The sequence below is a fragment of the Acinonyx jubatus genome, chromosome E2, assembly GCF_027475565.1.
Source record: "Acinonyx jubatus isolate Ajub_Pintada_27869175 chromosome E2, VMU_Ajub_asm_v1.0, whole genome shotgun sequence".
In the NCBI taxonomy this organism is placed as follows: Eukaryota; Metazoa; Chordata; class Mammalia; order Carnivora; family Felidae; genus Acinonyx; species Acinonyx jubatus.
The window spans coordinates 13,314,704-13,328,947 of NC_069396.1; the positions used below are offsets into that span (position 1 = coordinate 13,314,704).

General features: G+C 53.4%; 1 protein-coding gene across 2 annotated transcripts in view; it reads right to left on the reverse strand.

Moving 5' to 3' along the window:
* Positions 1–14,244, reverse strand: part of VAC14 (VAC14 component of PIKFYVE complex) — a 101,827-nt gene that overhangs the window by 34,443 nt on the left and 53,140 nt on the right. For both annotated transcript variants that reach the window (XM_027076175.2, XM_027076174.2), the window contains exon 14: positions 5,326–5,458. In XM_027076175.2, coding sequence (XP_026931976.1) covers positions 5,326–5,458 — 133 coding nt within the window. The remainder of the gene's footprint in view (positions 1–5,325; positions 5,459–14,244) is intronic.

The window sequence follows — 14,244 nt, forward strand, 5'->3', positions numbered from 1 at the left end:
AGGGCTCTTATGCGAACCTGGAGGAGGGAGGGTAGGGCAAGGGCAGGATTAGCTGGGGTACATCTTGGGGACTGTGCTTGCTGAACTGGAGAGGTGAGAGGAAGGCCAGAATGAACTAGAAGCCTTATCTCAGGGCTTCTCTGGGTTAGGGTCTCATGTTAGAAGACTCATGACCGCTTCCTGCCTCCCACTTGGGCCCCTGGTCCATCCCCTTCAAATGTCTCATCTTAGGGGCACCCGTCTCCCCAGGAAGGGTGCTCAGGACCTCATCCACCATCAGCTGGGCTGGTTGGGGTTGGAGCCTTTGAGTTCCCAGCAGGCACTTGTTAAAAAGCAAGCATTCTCTGGCAGGTCCTCTCTGCGAGGCGGCAGGGAGGAAGAGGAGGGGGGAAGCACAGTTGGTTAAGCCAAAGGACGGCTGGCCAGAGGGCCATCTTGGCCGGCAGAGTGGAGCGTCCTGAGACTCGCTCACTTCCCAGCACAGAAGCAGGCCTTGTAAAGATCACAGCTGTTGGATTCTGCTGCAGTTCATATCACAGTGTATCAAAGGGGCTGCGTTTTCTCCCTCCTCTCCTTTTCTACTGAGTATAAGTGGCGCGGTTCATGGGAAAACAAGCCCTGCGCTTGTTCTGCTGCGGCGGCTTGGGGGGGTGGGAAGGGGCTGGAGGAGGGAAATGTACACGAACACCTACTTGGGGCAGAGTTGTTTTAATGGGACCGGGGCTGGGCTGCTGGTGGGTGCTAGTGGTGCCGGGGCCCTAGGCCTGGCGTGCCAGGGCCAGCTCTCGGCACAGAAGGTTCCATTATTTCACCCTCTCTGGGGTCTGATTTCCCGTTCTCCCAGACCACCATGGGAGGTGGAGGCTGTGACATGAGGAGGAACAAGAGCCCCCGTTTATCAGGTTGTGCTGAGAGGCGTAGCACGCATGGTCTTGTGTCACCCTCTCCGCAAAACGGCAAGGCAGGCACTGTAGAAATAGGTCACACAGCCCCAGACTGGAGGAACTGGGATTCGAACCCAAGTCTCTTTGACTCCAGAAGTTCCAGTCTCTACCTGACTCCCGAGGACCTGTGGGAGGCCCATCTGCCCCATTTCTGTGAAGTCCAGGGATGGGGGACAGGTGTGGGCAGGGCTGGGGGATGCCCAGAACCCTCTGGCACCCTCACCCCACGTGCCCTCTTCCCTCCCTTCAACTCCTGCAGCTACGAGAAGGGCCTGGGCCCAGAGCAGGTCTCAGCGAGTCTAGCTGAGATGAGGCTTTGGAGCCACTGGCTCCCCCAAGTTCAACACGTGTCTAAAATGTTATGTCCACCAGATAACGAGGCCACATGGACACAGAGGATGTCCAACTTGCTCAGGGGCCCGGCGGGAGTTCAGGGGCCCACCCCCACCCCCACAGGCAGATACAGCCTGGCAAAACCGGGGGGGGGGGGGATGGGGAGAGGAAACACTCCAGGGTCCCGAGGGAAATCACGCATCTTCCTCAACAACAAGATGCCCACCAGATGTCTGTCTTCAACAGCTCTGGGTGCTTCTGTCCTACGGACAGCAAGCACTCCTGCTCCCTGAGCTAAATGTGCTACTGCACAAACAATGGCTTTCAACTTGTCCGTCAGAAGAGACTCTTCCTCTCTCTCTTTGCCTAACACCTGAAGGAAAGGGTTAAATCATTGTGTGTTTCTTATCAGGCCTGTGGCTTCATCTCAGCAGTCTGCATGGACCATCATTATGCTCCTCTTTAAAGCCGTCAGCAAAAAATAAGGAAATGAAACGAGAAGTAGACAGGCAGGCTGACGCTCCCGACAGCTGGTCCCCAGCAACCTTCGCTGAAGGCTCTCACTCCCTGTCTGATCACAGGAAGGAGGAGGACAGCACATGTCTTCAAGGCCTCTTCCATGTCTGATGCGTGCCGTGTGCACCCTGAGAACCTAGGCTGGGGGGCTGGGACTGTGGCCCGGGCTGGTCAGTGGTGGCCTGGCCGGCAGGCTTAGCAGGCAGCAGGTCCAGAGAGCTGGCACTACCCAGAGGAAGCAGGTGCTGGTGCTGCTTCTGGGGGGACAGCAGGCTGGACAAACGAAGCAAAGGACTGGGAGGGATAAGTGTGAGGGGCCCAGCCATAAGGATCCCTCCATCCCAGCCCACTGGGTTCCCGTGCTAGTGCCAAGGGCTAGAAGACCTCAGGCTGTGTGGTGTAGCAGTGAGGCACGGCCTGGGGCCAGGCTCGGTGCCCAGTGAAGCCCTGGTGGGGTCCACGAGGGATGTGAGCCCCGGAACAGACAGCCAGGCTGGACATACTAAGCTCTCAGGAGGATGAGGAAGGAGAGCCCACAGGCCCAGAGGACCCTCTAAGGAGCTGGGCTCTAGGTGGTCCCAGCCCACAGGCTGTACAGGGCCCCTCAAGGTACCTGGCCCTGCACTCTCTCACAGAAGGGATAAAGTGGCGGGTGCAGAATTAGCGGAGAACAAAGGTCTGCAGCGTGGCTCCCACCAAGGCTGGCAGGCATGTGGCTTCCTCAGTTCCCTTCTACAAAATGAGGATTCCCATCAGCCCAGGCTGCTAGGGAGACACTAGACAAAGCAAGTGAGGCCTCACTACCCTAGCGGCTGTACGTGGAACATGGTGTTAGCCACCAGGTCTCCAGCTTCTCAGAGCCTAGGGCTCCCGAGCGGGTGGGGAGAACACGCACGTGTGCCCACGGTGTCCACACTTCTGCCTGGTGCCGTCTGGGGATGCTGCTTACTGCTCTGAGCTCCTTCTCTCTGAGCCCCTGATGGAGTGTGTGAGGCTGGTAGAGGATGGAAAAACCCATTACAGTCCAGTTCTCCAGGGGGAGGCTAGTTACAATTGCCTTCTTCAAAGGCCTCTCTCTCTGCTGGTTCTTGAAAGGCTTCCAGGCAAGGAGGGCTCATCAAGAGAACTGACACGTCTGTAATTTGGAAAACCATATAAAGTAAACTGTCACTCCTGTGGGGCTAGACCATCGCTTTCCTGGTGGGGGGTCTCCTGTACCACTTCTAATCTCCACTTCAATCCCACTGACTGTCCAACTCGATGCGAAGAAAAGCTATGCAAATCTTCTTCTGGCCAATCAGGATAAGAATCCAATCTGTCCCTCTGTAACTGTGGTTCTCACCCAGGATGATTTTGTTACCCAGGGGGCACCTGGCAATGTCTGGAAACATTTCTGATTGTCCCAGCTGGGAGGGCGGGGGTGCTGCGGACATGAGTGGGTAGGGGCGGGGGGTGCTGCCCCAGATCCCACAGCAGGACAGCCCCCAATGCCAACGGCGCTGAGCTTGAAAAACCCTGCTCTATACGACCTCAGAAAAGCACGAGGGCAGTGACAGACTTCCACCACCACGGGGATACCTTTTGGTGGTCTGGACCATCGGAAGCCCCTTCCTCCCGATGGGCAGAAACTTTATGGTCCTGCTGTTGGTCCTTCTGGCCAGGCAGGCCTGCCCCCTCTTGCAGCTCAGTCTTTTGCCTCGTGCCCTCAAATCCACCCTCAGCCCTCGAGCTAGGGCCCTGGCAGGCAGTGTGGGATGAAGTGGCCAGGGGCCTGCTCCCCGCATTTCCCTCCCTCAGCTTTCCTGGTGGCTGGGCAGGCTCCTGGCAGACCCCTGCAGGGCCTCATCTCCCCTCAGTGCCTCCTGCCACCCCCTTTCACTTCTTCCCACCTCTCAGGTCCTTCTTCTCAGCCTCCTCTCCTGGCTTCTCCTTCTCTCCCCAACCATTACACGCTGGAGCTCCCTAGGGCTCAGTGGCCTCGGGCCCTTTCCCTTCTGCCTCTGCCCCTCTTACCACTGACCGTTCTTATTCCCTAAGAAGGAAAGCCCCACAAGGACGGAACCATCTAGGGTGGTACTCTGCAGAGGCAGTATTCAGTAAATATCTTGTGAGTGAAGGAATGAATGACCATGTTATCAACTTCTGGATTTGTATCTTGGCCATAGGTCCCTCTTTTGAGAGTCAGGTATAGCAACCTGCTTCTTTATCCTCCTTTGATGTCACCAAAGCAATTTAAACTCAAACACGGGACCCTCCTTCCTCCCTGCTCGTCCTCCAGAGCTCCCTTCTCAGGGACTGCCACTACCAGCCACTCCGTGCTCACACGAGAGTCCTGGGTGTCATTCCCAACACCCTGTCCCCTCAGGCACTCAGGTAATCGGTCACTAATGATACTTCTTACGAATTACAGAATGCCGCTGCTTCTTCCCATCCCTCTACCAAGCAGTCACCATCTCCCACTTGGACAACAGCCTCCCATCTGGTCTCCCGCACATCCGCCTTGCTCTCTCCACCCACCCCTGAAACACCAATCTGGTCACACAGTCCCCCTAATCCAAGCCCTTTCACTGGCTTCTCCCCACCCCCCAGCCTCTGGGTGAGGCCCCCAACCCTTGGTGTGTCCAGCAAGGCTGGGCCCCTCTCCCCCTTGCCCTCTGGATCACAGCAACATGAACTCTCCACGCTTTTTGATTTGAGGGCTCTGTTCAGGCTGGACCCTCTGCTGGCAATCCCCCTTCAGCCCCTGGACCCCGCAAGTGGCCTCAGGCGCCTTCCCGACTCCATGGACCACACTGGTTCAGTTTCCTGAGCATCCTGGACAGCTTCAGTACCCAGCACCCCAGCTGCTTATTTCATGGGTCAGGATGAGACCCTTTGGTGACTTAACAGGCAGCCAGCCAGGGCTGAGAACTACAGCCGTAGAGCATCTGAGGCCACTCAGACTACTCCAGAAAACCACTCCGCCTGGCTTTGTTGGGAAGCCTGGAGAAATTCATGCCCCACCTAGATTTTGGTGCCCTGACAGTCGCTCTTCTGGTGACCTGGCTCCTTGGAGCCGACGGGGAGGCCAAGGGCCAGACTCAGTCATGCTGCTGCTGCTGGGAGTTCTAGAGGCCTAGAAAGGACTGTCCAGGACAAGGCTTGCACGACTCAAGAACCCAGTTTTGCCTGGCCACACCCCATGCTGGCAGCTGGGCACCTGAGTACAGCCCCGTTTCATGTTCCATCTGGCTCACCTACTTTCTCCCCCAAAGACTCCAAACAAGGGCGTTTAATGAGAGGACATTTAACCTCAGGGGAAAAGCGTCTCAATAAGTGAAAACCTCATTTGGGCGAGAAACGGCGACACTGACCTGTCTCATGTTGGCAGCACCAGCCACCCGGTGTGAGGGAGGCTTGTTTCTTCAAGAACAAACGCAAAGGAAAAGGAGGGAAGAGAAGTGAAAGAGAAAATGCTTGCTCCGCCCTCTCGCAATGGTGTGACATAAAAAACCGTGGCTGTGTGAGGAAGAGAAGGCACACAGAGCCTAACCTGATGATGAAAGCACCTCGGACCTCCAGGAGCTTGCGTTCGCTGCTGAACCTCTTGAGAAGGTTGATCATGAACTTATAAAAGTAGGAGTTCATGGTAGGGGTGGAAGGAGAACATTCTAAGCCTTTGGTACCTGCAGAGAAAGGGACAGAGCCGGGATTTACTCTATGTGTCCACAGGGTGACGGGACCCCCACAGATCATAAACAATTGTAAATGCCAAAAAAGACGGTGGTGGGGTCTGTGTGTAACAAGGTGATGGAAAAATCTTTAATCAAAGTCCTTGGGTTAATGGCAAAAAGGCAAGGGCTATACAAGTATGTATAAGCAAATACAACTTTGCTTACTGCACAAATACCCATTTACCTGTCCACCTCTCCCAATTACTTACTGAACACCTTCTATCTATAAGACCCACTGGTATGTGTGCTAGGAGTTTTTTTGGTTTTTTGTTTTGTTTTGTTTTGTTTTTTTAGAAAACAAACCTGTACCTATTATTTCAGTAAATAAAACACACTTGGGCTTCATTTTGGCTCATTAAGGACACATGACAAGCGAAAGAGAAAAAAGGGATGAAAGAGGCACACGACACCAAAAGTCAACACAACTCACACTCCTTTCCCAACAGGGCTCACGAAAAGGTATGTGATGCGCACACCTGTTGGATCGAAGACAGCACACACTGACAAAATGTTACCAAGGGCTTCAATCTTCACTCAGTGTTTCCAAATCTGTCATTTTTCTTCTTTGGGCCAAGACGCTCGTTTAGACTAGTATTCTAAAGACTTCCAAAGCACAGAGTTGTCTTCAGAACCAGAAGCACATTCGGGGTATCCCTCTGATATGTATCCCAGCTGAAAATACACTAAGGGCCAGATTCAGCCCCTCTCCCAGATCCAGCCCAGCATACGCTCCCCTCCGCAAGGTATCCGGCATGGAAGGGATGAGAGCAGGGCTGATGGAATGCCTGGCTGATCCCCGTGTAGTATATTCATACACCTATGGAATTTCCTCGTCTTTCTTTTGTAACAGCACTGCTGGGAAGAGGTGTTAGAGACAGTAGGAATCCTCATCCCCCCTGCCCAAGGCACTAACAGGGCATTTAAACACAGACACACAGACACACACACCAGCTTAACAGATACAATCCACACATCATAAAGCTCATCCTTGTAAAGTGTACAATTCAGTGGTTTCCAGTATATTCATAAAATTGCGCATTGATCACCACTAATTCCAAAACATTTTCATCACCCCAAAAAGAAATCTCGCACCCACTAGCTGTCACTCCCCATTCTTCCCTCCACCAGCTACTGCCAATCATTAATCTACTTTCTGTCTCAATGGACTTGCCTATTCTGGACATTTTGTATTAAAGGAATCACATAGTATGTGGCTTCTTCCACTTGGCATGATAGTTAATTAAGGTTCATCCATGTTGTAGTCTGTGTCCACTCTGTATTCATTTTTTGTGGCTGAATAATCTGCCATTGTATGGATATACCACATTTTATCCATTCATCAGTTGCTGGACGTTTGGTTGCTTCCACTTTTTAGCTATTAAGAATAATGCTGCAGGACACCTGGTCGGCTCGGTCAGTAGAGCATGAGACTCTTGATCTTGGGGTCATGACTTCAAGTCCTACATTGGGTGTAGAGCTTACCTAATTAAAAAAAAGAGAGAATAGGGGTGCCTGGGTGGCTCAGTCGGTTAAGCGTCCGACTTCGGCCCAGGTCATGATCTCACCGTCTGTGAGTTCAAGCCCCGCATCGGGCTCTGTGCTGACTGCTCAGAGCCTGGAGCCTGTTTCAGATTCTGTGTCTCCCTCTGTCTCTGACCCTCCCCTGTTCATGCTCTGTCTCTCTCTGTCTCAAAAATAAATAAACGTTAAAAAAAAATTAAAAAAAAAAGAGAGAATAATGCTGCTATGAACATTCATGTATAAGTTTTTGTGTGTACAGGTTTTCATTTCTTTTGGCTATATACCCACGAGTGGAATTTCTGAATCCTATGGTGCCTCTGTGTAAGTTCTAAGGAACTGCCCGACTGCTCTCCACAGTGCTGCACCGTTTTGCATTCCCACCAGCAGGGCATGAGGTTCCAATTTTCCCACATCCTTGCCAACACTTGTTATTACCTGTCTTTTGATTATAACCATCCTAGTGGATGGGAAGGTCATAAAGATTTACTGGTATGCTTCTTTCTAAAAGTTGTTTTTTCAAAAACATAACTCTTACATTTAGGTCTCTGATCTATTTTAATTTTTGTATATGGTGTGAAGAAGGAGTCTGAATTCTTTTGCATGTAGATGGATCTCCAACTGTCCCAGTATAATATGATATCGGCTTTCTTTTTTAGATGCTTTGTTGTTTTTTTTAAGGTTTATTTGAGAAAGAGGAGAGAGAGCACCCCAAGCAGGCTCCTTGCTATCAGTGCAGAGCCCCACGCAGGGCTTGATCTCACAAACTGTGAGATCATGACCTGAGCTGAAATCAAGAGAGTTGGATGCTTGACTGACTGAGCCACCCAGGTGCCCCTAGATGCTTTACTTTTTTTAATATTGTATTTTTGTCTAGCTTTATTGAGGTAACATTAATGTATAACATTATATATGTTTAAGGTGCACAATGTATTGTTTTTATACGTGTATGCATTGCAAAATGATTACCATAGAGTTGTGGAGTTAGCCAATACCTTCATTTGTTTTTTCTTTGTTCATCTGTCCATTGTTTTTTGTGGTGACAAAATTTACAATCTACTCTCTTAGCATTTTTCAAGTATAGTCTTTTTAAGTATAGTCTTACCAATTATAATCACTGTTTTTATGTTAGATGCCCAGAACTTATTAACCTCTAGTGGGAAGTTTGTACCCTTTGACCAACATCTCCCCAACATGGCATCTTAAGAGCCAACCAGCAGTTACCATTTACTGAGGACTTACTATGTGCCACGCATATCTAAAACCTTTACGCATAGTATCTAATTTAATTCTCAAATCAATACTTGAAAATACGTGCTATTATTCTCATCATATATGTGGAGAAGCTGTGAATTAGGCTGAGGATTAGCCAAAGACACAGAGCCGGTGAGTGGTGGTCTCTGAGCCCAGGCAGCTGATCTTCAGGGCCCATGTTCCCAACAGCTACACAGGCCACCCATCACTTGGGCACTGGTGCTTGGGGAGGTTTGGGGCTAGTAGTTAGGAAGCAGGAGGCAGAAGACCGGAGCTAAGACCCTGCCAATACTGAGGACACAGAGACACTGATACTGTCTGGAGAAAGCACCTGACCGCCGCCCTCTGGGAACTCAGGGACGACACTGGGGGAAGTAGAGTGGCCGACAGAGACATCGGGGCCATCACTTTCCAGGCTGGCCTCTCTTTGGCTCTAAAGCCCTGACTTCCTCCCCAGACCAGGGAGAGGGTGGCCACATGCCTGCATAAAACAGGGAACCAAGCTTGGCTGTGTCAGGGGTATCTCCTCCCAGAAGCATCAGCCCCAAGCACAAAACATGAATGTGTGGAACCATCCACAGTACCAGAAGCAAGCCCTACATGGGAGCCCCAGGGGCTGACTTCATTAGATGCCAGTGGTCAGAAGAAGCAGTAAAACCCTCCTTTCAGTAGTTTTTTGCTCAACTCAGACTTCCCTTAAGTCCTTGAGTGCTCCTGGTGGGGAAGTGGCTGGGAACTGGAAAAGGTGCCTTTTTGTTTCACTTCTCCCAGCTGTGAATCAATCTGTGAGCATTCCTCACCAGGAGTCATGCCTTCAAACTGCTGTCCTCTCTCCTGAGAATCTCTACACAGCCCCCTTGAACTGCATGCAAGGGGCGAGCCTGGAGTAAGAAGGCCAGTTCAAGGGCAGGCCTCACTGAACTTAATGTTTGCAGACTGTTGCTCTGGGTCCCTGCCCGGAACAGCCTGGCCTGGGAGGTCCTGAGTGACTCTGGAATGGCAAACAGTCTCTGCTCCCTGGTCCAGTGGGGCTGTTTGCAGAATCAAGTGTCACATTCTTACAGATTGAGTTACCCTGGGCCCAGCTGGGGCTGATCTCTGAAGAGGTGGCTGCAGATACAGCTGTTAAAGTACCTCCTCCCTGTCCCCACACTGCCCACGGTGGCCTGGCTGCATACCCCCAACACTGGCGGTGTGTGTGGACTGGAACCTTCTCCTGGGTGCTCATTTGTGATGGCTCCCTGTATCCCTGTCGGCTTGTTTCTGTATATGTACCCTCCAACCTACATCATTTCCAGGCTTAGGACCATTTGGGTTCCTAAAGACAAAGGGAACCAAACAGGGAGTGATCATAAATACTCCCTGATGCGGGGCTACAGTCTCCATTTCCAAAGGGCCCGGTATCTCGGGCAGGCGGAAACATCAAACATAGTGTTTTAGAGCAAGGCTTGGGAATCCCTTAGACCCGGTTCAGATCAGATGTCTACCGCTTACTAGTGGCACAGTTTGGGGTAAGTCTCTTATCCTAAGCCTTGGTTTCTTCATCTATAAAGTGGGGGCATTAAGAGCCCCTATTCCTTCAGTTAATTTTTTTTTTTTTCCTAAGTAATCCTTATGCCCAAGGTGGGGCTTGAACTCACAACCCTGAGATCAAGAGTTGCATGCTCCACCAACTGAGTCAGCCAGGCACCCCCAATAAGAGCGCTTATTAAATGAGACAACACATTGAATGTACTGGGACCAGGGCCTGCCACACAGTCTGTGCCCAATGAACGGGGGCTGCTGCTATTCACAAACACGCCATGACTCCAACAGAGCACTGCAAGGGGCAACCTGTTCCCATTCTCTGGGTCTTGGAATGGATGACTGAGGGCTGGGGGACAGTCTGGAAAGTCTCTGAGTGAAGAGATTTCAGATCTGGGACACGGTCACAGTGCTCTGCTGGGATGCAGGGAGGCTGTGAGGAGAAGAGGGTATGATTATCTGTGACTCCCCCATCCCCGGCCCCACATTCGGGGAGGCAGATCTGCCCGTCTCTCTGCTGATGGCTGGCCTAAGACAGCAGAAGGAAAGGCTTGGGGCTGCTCTGAACACATTCCTGGTCTTCTCAGCCAAAGCCCCCTCTGGGCCGCACAATCAACTCTCGATGTCCAGGCCTGCATGCGGCCCCTGGCGCTGAGGCCCTTTGTGGGAGGGAGGAGGAGGGCAGAGTGACATCTGGGAGAAGCCACGTCAAGTGACTCACATTCTCACAGTAGTGGTTGCTGGGAAAGCTTCCACAGCTCAGCCCTCCCAGCGCTCCCAACTGTTTAAAGGCTACAAAGAGCAAACTGAGTGGGGGGCCGGGAGCCTGCCTGCGACCCAGACCAGGCTTATGGGAGTGTCAGGGAGCTACTGGGGCCCGGCCTGCTGGGGCCTGCAGCTGTTGGGGTAGGGAATTTTGTCCCTCAGGCTCCCACCCACCAGAATGGACTCTCTTGAGGAGGAGCCTCTGCAGGACTGGGCTGGGAGCCTCAGAAAGCTCACTGCAATCCTGGCCCAACTGTATGGAAATGGCAGGTCCGGGCAGGAGAGGCAGCCCTTCCTGGGTGGGCTGGTCAGGGACGGAGAGCAGCTTAGTGCTCACCACGGACAGGGTGAGGACCTACTCGGTCTCCTCCTGCCTCCGTTTCCCACCGGCCCACCACTTTTCTGACTAACCAGCCCCTCAGGCCCGGCTGGCCTGAGTCAGAACCTGAGAGACGTTCTCAGGCAGGGCTGCAGGGGGAGGAGGAGGTGGGGTGGCGAGTCAGCAAACTCATGCCGGGAGTGTGACTACATGGATGATGGGCCTCTCTCAACAGAACGAATTTCTGCCCAACTGCAGCCTGTTCCTCCCCGTGGGAGTGCAAAGTGCCTCGCTGGCCATTTCTGTCCACCTCCGGCCCTCCATCACCTCACCCTCGACAGCTGGGCAGGCAATCGGCTTCTTTTCTCAATAGCTCTGATAAAAGCCACCTCTGCCGGGCTCTCCTGCAGAGTGGGGCCCCAGGGCCGGGCGCTCTTGCAGAGTGGAGCCCTGGGCTCACGGCTTCCTTTAGGAAGGGGCAGAGCCTGGACAGGACCCCAGCACCTGATTCTGGGCAGGCCCTCCAACACTGTGCTCAGGGGAGGCGCTGGGACGCCAGGGCTGGGACGCTTTTACTCGCGTGGCATTGACGAATGCAGTGTTCCAGGCCCACCAAAATGGGGTGTGAGCTGGGGCCCAGGAAGGGGGGTGGCTGGGAACGACCTGGCCTTGGGTCTCAGGAGAGTCACACTCTTCGAAGGGCCAAGGAGAGCGGGGTTTCCATTCCCTGATCCTGCCAAGGACCAGCCCCTCAGCTGAATGCCGCCCGCCTCGAATTTCTGGTTTGAAGTCTGGAGAAGTGGGCTCTGGCAGGAAGTTCACGTGACTGCTGGCTGGCCGTGGGGCAGACAGATGCTGTCGGGAGCACTCTGTATACAAAACCGGGCTGGTGGGGTGGGCGGCCAGGGAGCCAGCCATGCAGATGTTGCTAAGTGAAACCTGATGTGGCGACATGAGAATCTGCAGAACGTCTCACAAACAACCTTCCCTGGGATGTTTTAGATTGAGTTTTGTGGCTATGACGCGAAGGAGCCTCACATGTCAGGATAAAAATAGCTCTGGCCTCAATAGGCAATGTGAGTTACAGTTCAACAAAACCAGATGCGAAAACCTTAGTGGCCCAGCCCAGACCCAGCAGGGTCCCTGCTCAGCTCCCCACCCTCTCAGCCCCTTTCCTCTCCCTCTGTGGGTTGGGGCCCAGGTGCCTGGTCAGTCCCTCGCGTGGGCATCTCGATCCGCCACCCAGAGCGTAGAGGAAAGGCCAGGGGCCCAGGGCAGATCCAGGGCTGGTTCCTGTCTGTGAACTTCACAGGGATGAGGAGCCTAGCACAGAGCCTGGCACAAGAATTGCTCTGAGGAGGGGGCTGCATGACCGGGAGGCTGGCATGGAACCCAGGGACGCAGGTGGGGAAGGGGCAGCTTCCCCCACAGAACCAAGGGGCTGGAAGAAAGGGAGGCCAACGCCTGTGATACAGGGGGGTCTTAGGAGGCATGGAGTCTGCTGAATTGGACGGCCCAAACCCCTCAGCTGCATGGATGAAAGGGTGGCTGAGATGCTGCAGCCGTGGCACCCATGGGACTCGATCCAAGAGGCAGTCACTCTTTTCTCCAAGCCGGCCCAGCTGAGGCTGGGGAGCCCTCTGCCCCCAGCAGCAGCCCAAATCTGGGAGGCTTTCCGGCTGCCTGGTTCAGAGCAAGAGATAAGCTAATGGGCCACGGCAGGGCCCAGGAGGAACTTCCAGCTGACCCGGCAGGAGAGAGAGGCTGCATCAGGAAAGACTGCTGCTGAGTCGGGGCCAGGCCAAGGGCAGCACTGAAGGGAGATGGGAGGCAGGGGCCTCAGGTCCCTCATTGAGACTGGGCCTGGGATGGAGAGGGTGAGGCTCTCCACCTGCAGACTAGTGAAGACCTGGGCAGTGGTGCTCGGGGAGCCTTCGACACAGCAGTGGTGACAAGGTGGCCAGCTCTGGCACCCCCTCCTTCCATCACGATGACAAACTCTGAAAGACAGGTACTGATCCTTACTGGGCATGTGACTCTGGCCTTTTAGGGATGAGTACAACCTAGATTTTCCTGACCCTGCACCCATGCTCTTTTACACTCTCTGAAGAGTATGTAGGAAGAAGGCCTTTTAAGGCTCCAAGAGCAACAGAGAAGGCTTTGGGGGCTGGGAAATGGTCTGGTGTGGCTGGAGGAAGTGGAGGCAGCAAGAGGGATGAGTTGCTGAGGTGGCTGAGGCCAGAATGGGGTCCCTGAAGTCACTGTGAAGAGAAGGGATACACTCAAAGGCTATGCCAGGATATGCCCTAAGGGAGAAGCCTGCTGGCCTGGCCACTGCTGCTCTGTTCCCCATCTTGAGTGATGGAAGCTTCTGGTGCTGGGCAAGTGCTCTTGTCCTCTAAAATGGGAGTAAAGAGAGCAGACTCTCAGGCTAAGCTCCTAGGTTGGCACCAACACCTATTGCAAGCCCCCCTCCCAGGTAAGAATAACAACGGTGCTTCCTCCCACGGTTCTTGTGAGGAGCTGGGCTCACCCACCGTGAGGTTCAGTGAGCTGACACATGGGAAGTGCTCAGAACAGTGTCCGGTCCAAACAAGCTCAATGCACTAGACTCACCCTTACTACTGGGAAAAATGCCCAGGGATGGCTTCCTGGGTTTCTTCTAGAACTGGTTTATGAATTTGGCCACACCAGCCTGGGCTACAAGGAATGAAATGGAATCAGAACATTTCATTTCTGCCCATGATTTTAGAACTGGGATCAAATTCCACGTTGGACCAGAGAGCCCTGTGGGGCATGATAACATGAGCAGTTATCCCACCAAGAATGTGCCCCCTTGACTGGAAAGGAAGCATAGGAAAGATGGCATCTGGGGTGCAAACATCAGTCCTGGGGTGACCTTTGGCCCCTGAATGCCACACTGCTGCTGTGCCTGGCGAAGGTTGCTCCCTCCCTTGCAGCAAGAACATTCAGGCCCCAGGAGGGCCAGGCACATCTCAAATGAGGGACGGATCCCAGAGGTCTCCTGCTTCTGCTGAGCCTTCTGCTCAGACTCAGGGTTAGGCCCCTCGGGTCTGCTCAAAGGGAGCTCATCACCCCTCTCCCCAGAGCCCAGGGGGCCTCAGCCAGAATCTCCCTGAGTGGAGACGGGCAGAGAACGCACAAAAGTTGCCAAGTCATAGGAGACCCAAGTGGTCGTTTTCATTTCATTTCACCAAATCACAGTCTAGAGAGACAGCAAAATGTGGGATCCCTCTATTGGTTTTCCTCAGGCCTGCCCACCCAGGCAGCTCCACTCCTGAAGGTCCCAGCCTGGGGCTCTGTGAAGGTCAGCAATGAAGTGGGGTGGGAGAAGCAA